Raw genomic sequence first — 12,957 nt, 5'->3', positions numbered from 1 at the left:
AGCACAAATCCATTGATGGGCCGCCCTATGGTCATGGCTCCTGGCTCTGTATGCTGCTTTGCCCCGGGTGCTGTTGTGGGCCAGAAGACTTGAAATCCTCTGCTCGGTGGATTCTGCTGGCAGGTCGTGAAGTGCCCACCAGCCTAGGGCTCCGCACCCTGAGATGTGCGCTGGTCTTGAGGGAGCTATTAGCTCTCCCCTCAGCAACCGTATTCTCCTCTGTCTAACTTGGTTCCCGGGGGTGACTAGACTGCTCAAGTGTGTGCGTGGCGCCTGCTCCCCAGATCAGTGGCCCCGCCCACTTGAGCCCTAGAGTTAGTGGGTGGGAGGCCCCAGACGATATGGTGACCATCCTAAATGATATCACCCTAACCCCGTCCCGATGAGTGGGCAACTGGCTCATGTGTGGTGATGGATGTTGTGAACCGGCACCAACCTCCTCCTTACCCAGAATGAGTACCGCACCTCTGGTGTGATGCAGTACCCTGTGGCGAATGAAGCCTCAGGGTCGCCACAAGCGTACCCGTGGAAGTTCGGTTTGGTGGTTTCAGCCAGACTGTAGATCTAGCTCAGTTTGGATCCCCAATGGAAGTCACTAATTGCGCAGGTTGGGTCTCTGCCCACAAACAGGCACCCATAAACAGACTTTCGGGGGTGGGCAGGCGGGATTTTTCCATTTTTTTTTGTTTTTTGGTGCATACTACGTCCGATCACGCTGTTGTGAGCCATTCACTCACTGCAAGCGGCTCGCACTGGGCTGAGCACCGAGCATACTCAAACACAGCGATGCTTGCACAAGTACCCAAGTTCTGTTTTTTATAAAGTCCGTGTTTGGTACGAATACCAAACACCGAACCTCAGGTTCGCTCATCTCTAGTAATCATTCCTCCTTGTATAAGGGCACAGGCGGACACCTACAGAAAAGGTCCCTATGCAAAAACCGTGTATGGTCCCTTTTCAGTCCAATAACTCATCAAAATGCATAATTCCACCTGCTTTAAAGGTAGAAATGGGCACCCTTAGCTTTTGGGCCCTAGTGCAGACACATGGGTTGCACCAATGATATGTCCACCCCTAGATAAAGGAATATAAATCCTGTACTAACACTGTATTTTTGAATTGATTGTAATGAAAGCTCAATACAGAGATCTCTCTCCTGATCTAGTCATACCGTGCCTGCAACTGTAACTTTACTGCATCTAGAGGAAAGAATTCTTTACTGTAAAAGCAGTGGAACTATGGAACCCTTTGCCATAAAAAAACAGAGTGTTGTCCTGTTGTTTAATCCATTACTGCACACAAAAAGATTAACATACAAAAAAACCGGTGCACAAACTAATATATAATGACAAAAATAACATTTATTAAATTATACACAGCAAGATACAGATTAAAAACACTTAAAAAACAAAAATAAAGTCATAATCCCTGATATGATTAGAGGGGGTAATTTGCATAACCTCCTCATGGAAAACGGGATGGGATCTTCAACTTTAACAGCTCCAGTACCAAATTGATGTAACATAAAATGACACAGTAGTGACGCAGTGGCATCAATGACGAATTATACACCAATGCAGAAATAATAAATTCTGCAGAATTGATAAAAATCAAATCTAACTAATGCATATATGTAAAATGCAAAAAATAAATAAGAAAGTGAACGTGTGAGGACGATTGGGAAATGCCCAGGGGCCCTCACCGATGATGAGCTGCAGTAGGGAGCACTGCTGTGTGATGTTCCTCGCCCGGCGTTTCCCATCCTTCTCTTAAGTATCTGCTCCCTTTCTGATTTTTTTGTGTATTTTGGATATATGCATTGTTATTTTTTGATTTGTATTTATTTATGCATTGATGTATTATTCTTCGTTGTTGCCTTTGCTTCATTACTGTGTCATTTTCTATTACATCAGTTTGTTATTAGAGGTGTTGGGTGCAGGTCTCATCCTGTATTTTACAGGTAGGTATACAGGTTACTTTCTTTGATCCTAGATGGAGTTATAGCTTTGTTTGTACTTTGCTTTTTTAAGTTTTTTTTTTTCAATGTGTCTTCTATCATTTGATTTTAATAAACTTGTTATTTTTTTATATTATGTTGAGCTGTGCACAGGTGCTTTGCATGTTAGGGTATGTGCACACTTTAAGTATTAATTTCTGCACCAAAAGAGCATCTCTTGGCAGGCAAAATTCTGCATAGAATACTCTTTTTTTTTTTTTTCACTTGTGTTTTGCCTATTCATTTGAATGGGTGAAAAACGCTAAAATAATTGACATGCTGCAGATATGAAACTGCTTTAAATCTTAATAAGCGAATGGGCATGAAATATCAGAAATGTCCAATCATTAGCTCTCATACATATTTACTGCTTCCCCTGCCCACCTTCAGTCCTGGTGTCTGTGATTGGTTGTAGTCCGACCGCCCTCCCCCCTCCCAATTTTGATACCCAGCCATGATAAAGCCAACAGCTGGGGGCTGGTATTCTAAGGCTGGAGAGGCACATGTTTATTAGGCCCCCAGGCTAAAAATAGCAGCCAGCAGCTGCCCAGAATTGTTGCATCCATTAAATGTGACAATTCCGGCACTTGACCAGGCTCATCCCGATTGCCCTGGTGTGGTGGCAATCAAGGTAATATAAAGGTTAGTGACAGCTCACAGCTGCCACTAAACACTAGATTGGTAATGGGTAGGGTTTATGGGACCCCCCATTACTAATCCTGTAACTAAAAAGAAATGAACACAAACACCGAAAAAATCATTTATTTGAAATAAAATATAAAAAGTACCACCCTCTTTCTCCAATTTATTAACCCCTTAAACACCCAGGTCCGAAGGAACGCACACGAGATCCCACAACGATCTCGGGTCTGCTACATACTGAAGTCGCAGCATGCAGGCACATTAAAAAACATGACCGTCAGCTGCAGCTTCAGGCAGACACTGACTGAGCCATAGCTGTGAACTGTGACATCACTGACTTTATCTGCGGTCACAACTGGAGGTTCCCACAGTACCCCACCTATGACCGCAGGTAAACTCACCTCAGGTGAACTCATTTAACACAATGCCAGGAGATGCAGATTTGGTGCTGAAATTTTTACATCAAATTCCTGCATCAAAACTGCATTTTCTGGAAAAAAAAAAAAGAATGCATCAAAACGTGATGGAGTTTTGTTGCGTTTTTTTGCCAGCAGATGCAGATTTGGTGCATAAATATCTGCACCAGATTCCTGCACCAAATTTGCATCTCCTGTCAGAAAACCGTTTTTGTACGGTTTTCTGCCAGAAAATGCAGTATTGGTGCAGGAATTTGGGGCATAAATTCCAGCACCAATTCTGCATCTCTTGTAAAAAAACTAAAAAAATGTGGTTTTTCGGCCCAGAGATTCAGGTCTCATTGAACTCAATTAGTTCACCTGAGGTGAGTTTTATCTGTGGTCACAGGTGGGGTACCGTAAACTTAGTGACATCACCGCTCCCAGATATAGCTCATTCAGTGTCTGCCTAAAGCTGCAGTGGGTGGTCATGTTCTCTAATGTGCCCGTGTGCTGCGAGATCAGTTTGTAGATTACGTTCGACCTGGGTGTTTGGGGGGTTAATAAATTGGAGATAGGGTGGGGTTTTTGTAGTTTTTTCAAATAAAGGATTTTTTTGGTGTTTTGTGTTTTATTTTTTTTTTCACTTACAAGATTAGTAATGGGGAGTCTCATAATCTAAGGCTTATTGGTAGCCTTGAGTTGTCATTAACCCCTTATATTACCTTGATTCCCATCGCATCAGGGCAATCAGGATGAGCTGGGTAAAGTGCCAGAATTGTTGCATCTAATGGACTAGTAAAATCAATAAAAAGTAAAAAGCTTTAAAAAATATGAAAAAATAAAAAAAATACAAGTTCAAATTACCACCCTATTGAAACTCCCCCACATATTTAGTATCACCGTGTTCAGAGATGCCCGATTTGTCAATATGAAAATAAGTTAATCTGATGTGTAAAGGTCGTAGCGAGAAAAAAATCAAAACGCCAGAATTGTAATAAAATGCAATAACAGACAATTAAAACAGAAAATTGCATCTACACAAAAATGGTATAATTAAAGGTGACAACTCAAACTGCAAAAAATATGCCAGCACTCAGCTCCAGAAAAATGAGATCACTATGGGTGTCAGAAAATGGCGACAAAAGTGCAATTCTGAATTTTTTTCACCACTTAAATAAAAGTAAAACTATACATGTTTGGTATCTACGAACTTGTACCAACCTGGGGAATCATATTATCACATCCGTTTTACTAAATAGCGAACATGGTAAATAAAAAAAAAAAAACAAACAAAAAACAATCATGGAATTTTTTTTTTTTTGCAATTTCACCGCACTTTTAATTTATTTTACCATTTTCCAGTACAATATGTGACAAAATGAGTGGTATCATTCAAAAGTGCAACTTGTCCTTCAACAAACAAGCTCTCATATGGCTATATTGATGGAAAAAATAAAAAAGCTAGAGACGGGGAGAAAAGAGCAAAATACAAAAAAATCGGGGGGAGGGGGGTAATGGAGTAAAGCGGTTAAAGGGAACCTGTCACCACTTGTTTGGCATATAAGCTGCGGCCACCACCGCCGGGCTCTTATATACAGCATTTTAACATGCTGTATATAAGAGCCCAGGCCACTGTGGGAAAATAAAAAACACTTTATAATACTTACCTAACGGTCGCTCGGTTGGCCAGATGGGCGTCTCCGTTCTCCGGTGCCGGCGCCTCCTCTTTCGGCCATCTTCGTCCTAGTAATTCCTGGGTGCATGACGCGTCCTACGTCATACACACTCGCCAGGTCCTGCTCAGGGCAGATCAAAGTGCGCCTGCTCAGGACCTGAATGCCAGCAAGTGTGGATGACGTCGGACGTGTCATGCACCGTGGCTAGAGAAGAAAGAGGACGAAGATGGCCGAAAGAGCGGCACCGGAGAACGGAGACGCCCATTTGGCCAACCAAGCGACCGTTAGGCAAGTATTATAAAGTGTTTTTTATCTTCTCACAGCGGCCTGGGCTCTTGTATACAGCATGTTAGAAAGCTGTATATAAGAGCCCAGTGGTGGTGGCTGCAGCTTATAGGCCAAAAAAGTGGTGACAGGTTCCCTTTAAATTGTCTGATATCATCCCATGTAAATGCAACCTGAATGTTTCTGTGTGAGGGTTCTTTAAATGAGCATTTGCGGCGTTAAGGCCCAGTAACACTAAACAACTTACCAGCGATCCCAACAATGATACAACCTGATAGGGATCGATAGTAAGTTGCTAGGAGGTCGCTGGTGAGATGTCACACTAAGCGAAGCTCCAGCGATCCCACCAGCAACCTGACCTGGCAGGGATCACTGGAGCGTCGCTACATGGGTTGCTGGTGAGCTGTCACACAGGCAGATCTCACCAGCAACCAGTGACCAGCCCCCAGCGCCGCGTGGAAGCGATGCTGCGCTTGGTAACTAAGGTAAATATCGGGTAACCAACCCGATATTTACCTTAGTTACCAGCGCACACCGCTTAGCGCTGGCTCCCTGCACACCTAGCCACAGTACACATCGGGTTAATTACCCGATGTGTACTCTGCTACGTGTGCAGGCAGCAGGAGCCGGCTTCTGTGGATGCTGGTAACCATGGTAAACATCGGGTAACCAAGAAGCCCTTACCTTGGTTACCCGATATTTACCTTCATTACCAGCGTCCGCCGCTCTCACACTGCCAGTGCCGGCTCCCTGTTCCCTGCACTCCTAGCCACAGTACACATCGGGTTAATTACCCGATGTGTACTCTAGCTACGTGTGCAGGGAGCAGGGAGCCGGCACTGGCAGCTGAGAGCGGCGGACGCTGGTAACGAAGGTAAATATCGGGTAACCAAGGAAAGGGCTTCTTGGTTACCCGATGTTTACCATGGTTACCAGCGTCCGCAGAAGCCGGCTCCTGCTGCCTGCACATTTAGTTGTTGCTCTGTCGCTGTCACACACAGCGATCTGTGCTTCACAGCGGGACAGCAACAACTAAAAAATGGTCCAGGACATTCAGCAACAACCAGCGACCTCACAGCAGGGGCCGGGTTGTTGCTGGATGTCACACACAGTAACATCGCTAGCAACATCGCTGCTACGTCACAAAAGTTGTTCCTTAGCAGCAATGTTGCTAGCGATGTTGCTTAGTGTGACGTGGCCTTTACTTTAACTTTTGCCTCACTTTGACTAATACCCGCCCTGGCAGAGAGTTCCATAATCTCACTAATCTCACAGTAAAGAATTGCCACTTGTTAGGATAAACTTTATTTCCTGTAGACATAGAGGATGCGACCTTGTGATCACTGCAGTCCTGGGTGCAAAAAAAAAACTTGAAGAAAGTTGTGCACACAAACAGGAGTCTACTGCAGAGAACAGAAGTGACAAGGAAACAATTATGTTGGAATACAAAACTCCTTGCAGATCCTGACATGGCCAGATTATATAATACTTGCAGTTTTTGTTTTGATGGGTTGTATTAACACTCTTATTCATATTGGAAATGCATCACCAAATTGACTACTTGGTGATGCCATTCTGAACGGGCAGAAGATGTCCCTTCACTATTTCTCTCCGATCAGTGCCGAGTCTCTGACTGTGTATAGACATTCCCATTGACAGAGGATGGTAAAAAGTTAAACCAGTTGTCAATTTACTAAAACTTTTCTAAGAGGAGTAAACAGAGTAATGTTCTTTCTAATAATGCATTGTTGTTTTCATTGGACATTCTAGTATTCACACATCTCAATAAAGCGGAAAGCTCCTAATTAATATCTCGTGATTTGTAAGTTAACGTTATTCATTTAAAGCCATTGTTGTAAGCTCCTCTTATATTATTAATGATTTATTCCATGTAGGGCTAATGGGACCCTTCCAGAGAACGCAGATGTGAAAAATAACACCATCTTTTTCCGGGGACCAGTCACCTACAGCATCTCGGGAACATATCTTTGTGAGGCCACAAATGCAATAGGAAGCCAAACCGGTCAAGTAGAGGTTAACGTTACAGGTAAATGAATGGGTCCTTACATTAGATTGACGATAATGGTGACTATTAGCAGAACTCCATAAAATGTCACGCAGTTTGTCGTCACCAATCCATCTATGTAATTGAGATGCGGGTTCTAGGAAAGTACTGAACACTTACCGGAAAACTAGAAGGAAATATCTATTTATGTCTCAGGGAAAATGTTGCGACTAGAATTTTGCTTTACTTGAAGAACATAAGAAATAAAGACGGGATCCATCCTGACAGAAGTAATGTATAAGTATGTTTTATCTCCAAAGGCAACGCTGTGGAAATAAGCATATTCAGATTAATGTCATGGTCACAACATAGATAAGGAGACTGTATTCCGACAAATGTAAGAAGCGCTGAAAAAATCCTAATGATTGTATTTATTCATAAGGATGTTCACTTCCATTTTTTTTATTTTTGCTTGTGGTGTCAGGAATTCCTGGGAAGGCAGATAATAATAGCTGAGCATCTGCGGGAGTTCTTAATAGATGTGCAGTCTTGGGATTATTTTTTATGTAAATACCATTTCTAAACATTGTTGTCTACACTGACTTAAAGGCAAGAACATGAACGGTCTTCTTAATGTAGCTGCAAGCTTTTAATACAGAAATGCAAGGAAGACAGAACTTGTCCCCGATCCCACCAAAATGAGTCTGTGCCAATATGCCATGAAAAGTTTGATTTTTTTTTTTCCCATCTTGTAATAGGCATCTGATGGGCCAGGGACCCAAGTCTATAGGGGTATAAAATGTCTCTCCCGCCCCCTCTCCTACCAGTTGCTAACTATGCAGAGTGCAGAAGTCCTGTTTACTACTAGTATTAGGGCTAGGGTTAGAATTAAGGACACCATATTAGACCAATATCAATATCAGTTGTATCATCCAACAGTCTCATGTCCCTTGGGTCCTTTGAAAGGATTTGAACATTTGTTCAAGCCAAGCGTTCATATGTGTAAAGGTATCAGCAGAGTTGGCTGCTATCTAATGTGTATAGGGTTAAGGCTAGAGTTAGGGTAGGGCTAAACATAAGCCTAGGGACAGGAATAGGGCTAGGGTTAGCATTAAGGACACCATATTAGACTAATATCAATATCAGTTTGATTGTCTAACAGAGTCATGTCCATGGTGTCCTCCCAACTCCCCCAACAGATGATATTGGTTGATGAGGGTCAGGCAGTTTGAATTTGAATGCCTGACCCTTTCATTATTCATGAGATAAGCCATTACCAGAGCTATTTGGCATCAGCCTTCTCCAGTCTTCCGTTTGAAGCCCCTTGAACAATCGTTCAAGCAAAGTGTATGGAGGTACTAGGAGAGTTGGCTGCTATCTATTATTAATAGAGGCCTTCTGACTTAAGGCGAGGGTTAGGGTTAGGGCTAGGCGTAAGCCTAGGGACAGGAATAGGGCTAAGGTAATAAAATTGTTATGTACAAAAGCAAAAAAGTTTTAAAAAGTTCAAATGATATTACTATTAGGGATGAGTGAATGTATTCGCCACTATTCGGTATCTGATGGATGATGGGGTATTCGAAGTATTCGCCAGATATTCAGCGAAGCGAAAAATAGGGTATTCAATCATCCCTAATTACTAGGTATAACTTTTTACTTAAAACAAATATAACTCTCATTTCAGCAAAAAACAGAATGTGTGTATGTGGGATAGTGTGTTTGATACTGGAAAGGTGGAAGGGACTCTGGGGGCACTCATGGTTTATGGGTTAGGGGGCAGCAAAATACCTGCTTTGTTCAGTGCACTGGCAACTCCTACTATGCCGCTGGTTTCCAGACATTGTTGTCATATCATCTGTAATTGTGACTGCCGCCTAAATGATGGCAAACTGCCAGGATGATCTGGAGATGTTTAATAAGGAGTCAGCTCGTGCAAATGGAAGTATTCTTTTTCCATTTTGTATGACGCTCTATTTCAGGTTTACGGGAACTCTATGGTATCTATTCCTCTAGATCACACAATTTAAGAAAAAAATGTGGCATGTCACCTTCAAATTTAAGGGAGAATATCGCTATACATGCAGCACCCCGTGTACATTTTTCTGCAAGCATTTTAATTTTAATATATACATAGCAAAACAGAAAATCTATGTCTATAATAAAAAAAATCCTAAAACCTTCCAATCTTCACCCTAGCCATTAATAACAGACTGGTATTCCTGTTGTGTACAGATCGTTCCTCACTAGTTATCGCTCCTACTTCGGTTTTCTGGATTTATATTATAACTAACAGGATTGTAATTAGTGATGGGTGGACCTTGACTGTAAAAGAGCCCAATCACCGATCCAGGGACGGAGTGCTCAAGGAACACCGGGTAATGATACGGGTCCGGCAAGTCTGGTAATATGGTAAAAAGAAAAGAGAAAATAAGAATAAAGCAAGTGCTTTATACTTACTGGTCTCCGCGCGGCTTTACACTGCTTCCGGGGTCGCTCACACTACTTCCGAGTCACTATTTATTTTCATGCATATGCACTGCTACCCCCGCCCGCCAGCAATCCCTGAATTTCTGATTGGTTGCAGTCTAGGAAGTAAAATAGGAATAAAAACATAAGCACAAAAACTAAAATCGGATAAAGCATAAAAACTAAACCAAAAACAGCAGTAGATAAAAGTAAAATAAGACTAAAATTAGCTAATGCTTAAAAAATAAACTAAGCAAGAGCAGTAGATAAAAGTCTGCCAGTTACCTGCCATGAAATCCTGTAGTGGAGTTTTATCTACAGCGGTGGCTTGGTGTAAAGGCCACGTCTCACTAAGCGACATCGCTGCTGAGTCACGGTTTTTGTGACGCAATAGCGATGTTGCTGTGTGTGACATCCAGCAACGACCTGGCCCCTGCTGTGAGGTTGCCGGTCGTTGCTGAATGTCCTGGACCATTTTTTCGTCGTTGCTCTCCCGCTGTGAAGCACACATCGCTGTGTGTGACAGCGAGAGAACAACGATCTGAATGTGCAGGGAGCCGGCTTCTGTGGACACTGGTAACCAAGGTAAATATCGGGTAACCAAGCAAAGTGCTCTGCTTGGTTTCCCGATATTTACCTTTGTTACCAGCGTCCGCAGCTTCTAGAAGCCGGCTCCCTGCTCCCTGCACACGTAGCCAATGTACACATCGGGTAACTATAAGCAAAGCGCTTTGCTTAGTAACCCGATGTGTACTATGGTTACGAATCACAGTGTTGTTACACGGGTCGCTGGTGGCTGCAGGCTGATCTCTGATCGCTGTGGAGATCTGCCTGATTGACAGCTCACCAGCGACCATGTAGCGACGCTCTAGCGATCCCTGCCAGGTCAGATCGCTGGTGGGATCGCTGGAGCGTCGCTTAGTGTGACGGAACCTTTAGATTTCGATGGGCCTTAATTACAGAGGTTACATTTATTCCATCTGCTGGGCACATTTTCCTTTACTTTCCCCAAAGGCTGAAATTTCTCAGCTCCATACAGACACCATTATGCCAGGTGCAGCTGTGTCTGCCAATAACTGCATTGACCCCCTCAGAGTCTTCCGTTATTCTTTTAGATTTGGAGCTGATACCTGTGACGAGGATAATTTTATCAGTTTCGTACATGTCACGGTCGCTCCACACCTCCAGGGCTGCTGGATGGAACAATGGATAAGGCTTACTGTAGGCTTTCAGGTTGAGAACAAAAGCCTATAGCAGGAAGTACGGAGCACCGCGGGTTCACAGAACAGATCCCTATCCAGATTAGGAAATCTCCACAGGCCGACACATGTCTCCACCGGAGACGGGAATTACAGGGAGAAGCTGCTGCCAATGGCTGAACCACCACCATGTAGGGGATACTTTGCTATTTGCCTTTTTCCTTGAACGCCCCTGTACACATTCCTTACACTATTTCCATGGCCTAGGAAAGTAAATATTTCAAAGTAGTATTTTGGACAATGTGGCTATATCTAGGAAGTCTAATCATGGAAACGGAGAGTAATAAGTTTATTTTCAGAGCAAATTGTCCACATTATTAGTGATGAGCGACCGTGCTCACCACTGCTCGTTACTCGGTCGAGCATCGGGGTTCTCGTGTCCTGATTATAATGAAAGTCCATGGCAAACTCAAGCATTTTTACACTCCGATGCTCATCAAGTAGGTGCACGTCAAGGCCTCTGATGATAAGCACACAGCGCTATGGTGTTCGAGATTCTTCTATTTCTGATTTTTCAAGATATATACAAAAATTTGGACTCCCCTTTCTGAGGATATACTTGCATGCACATGCCATTCTCTAATATTCACATTATTCACCAGATAACAAAGTAGTGAAATCACAGGAAACTTATGATGGGTTCATATTTAGGTTTTTTGACAATCATTTTAGTTGACCATTTTTGGAAGGTTTTTGTTTTTCTTTTAAACATTTGCATAGATTTTTTTTTCCATTGGCACTTTGCTTGAAAACCTGACAACTTTTAGTAAGGTTTACATAGACAGACTAAATGCTTTTCAATCCATCTACCAGATCTACCAGGGGTTTGCACTGGCCTTTACCCTTTAAACTCTCTACAGATATCTGGACTTACACATAAACGCCTGGGTTTGGTTAAAAAAAAGTAGCTGCTGGCTGATAGAGCGGACTGGCAGAGGAAGAAAGTAAAGCTGAGTAAATTCTAGGAGGGCACAACAGGACCAAAATTACCAGGTATGAGGATAGTCTAAAGGCTGCTTTACATGCAGCAACATCGCTAGCGATGTCGCTCGAGAAAGCATCCACCCCTCGTCGTTTGTGCGTCACGTGCAAATTGCAGGTACGGTGCTGTTTGTCGTTCCTGGGGTGTAACACGTAGCCATGTGTGCTGCCTCAGGAACGACGAACAACCTGCGTCCAAAATCGACAACGTCATTTGGGAAATGGATGACGTATCAACGATTTGGTGAGTATTTTGCATTGTTTACTGTCGCTCGTATGTGTCACACGCAACGACGTAGCTAACGAGGCCGGATGTGTGTCACGAATTCCATGACCCCAACGACATCTCGTTAGTGATGTTGTTGCATGTAAAGCCCCCTTAAGTATGAGTTGAGGTCAAAAATGGGAATCAAGCTGAACAAGAGCTGAATTAACAGGATTGAACAAGTGTAGATATTAACTGTAACTTGGAAGTCCCAACAGTATATTGGGAGTTAAAGCAGGGTGTGGCGCTGGACCCTTTGGCCACAGCAAGGAGCTGCTTTCTCCTGCTGGACAACACACACAGCCACATTTCAGCAATACAGATCTCAGCCGTACTAGCATCTCTGGCTGGACAGAGCCTGTGCTGCCCCAAGCTACTGGTCCTGACATCTCCTCCATCACCAGTGTCACCCACAAATAGAATGCAAAATAAATACAATGGCTCCTGGTGGCAGCAGATGTCACAAGAGCAGGTCCAGATGAATTTGTGACTCGAATCCACTCCAAAACCTTACACCCGTAGCACATAAGAGAAACAGTTTTTTTGGCTGTGAGTGGAAGATTGACATGTCAAAAAGTTACTATGTATATGTGTATATATATATATATATATAAATATATGTATATATACAGTACAGACCAAAAGTTTGGACACCCCTCATTCAAAGAGTTTTCTTTATTTTCATGACTCTAAAAATTGTAGATTCACGTTGAAGACATCAAAACTATGAATGAAAACATGTGGAATGAAATACTTAAAGTGTAAAACAACTGAAAATATGTCTTATATTCTAGGTTCTTCAAAGTAGCCACCTTTTGCTTTGATTACTGCTTTGCACACTCTTGGCATTCTCTTGATGAGCTTCAAGAGGTAGTCACCGGAAATGGTTTTCCAACAGTCTTGAAGGAGTTCCCAGAGATGCTTAGCACTTGTTGGCCCTTTTGCCTTCACTCTACGGTCCAGCTCACCCTATACCATCTCGAT

At 42.9% G+C, this 12,957-nt stretch overlaps 1 protein-coding gene across 4 annotated transcripts in view; it reads left to right on the top strand.

Moving 5' to 3' along the window:
- The window catches only part of NECTIN1 (nectin cell adhesion molecule 1), a 437,281-nt gene that overhangs the window by 158,674 nt on the left and 265,650 nt on the right, over positions 1-12,957 (top strand). For all 4 annotated transcript variants that reach the window (XM_075329184.1, XM_075329186.1, XM_075329187.1 and 1 more), the window contains exon 5: positions 6,893-7,044. In XM_075329184.1, the coding sequence (XP_075185299.1) occupies positions 6,893-7,044 (152 nt within the window). The remainder of the gene's footprint in view (positions 1-6,892; positions 7,045-12,957) is intronic.

This window comes from Anomaloglossus baeobatrachus, chromosome 11 (genome assembly GCF_048569485.1).
Source record: "Anomaloglossus baeobatrachus isolate aAnoBae1 chromosome 11, aAnoBae1.hap1, whole genome shotgun sequence".
In the NCBI taxonomy this organism is placed as follows: Eukaryota; Metazoa; Chordata; class Amphibia; order Anura; family Aromobatidae; genus Anomaloglossus; species Anomaloglossus baeobatrachus.
The sequence above is the reverse complement of the archived record's forward strand: the minus strand, read 5'-3'. Positions and strand labels throughout refer to the sequence as shown.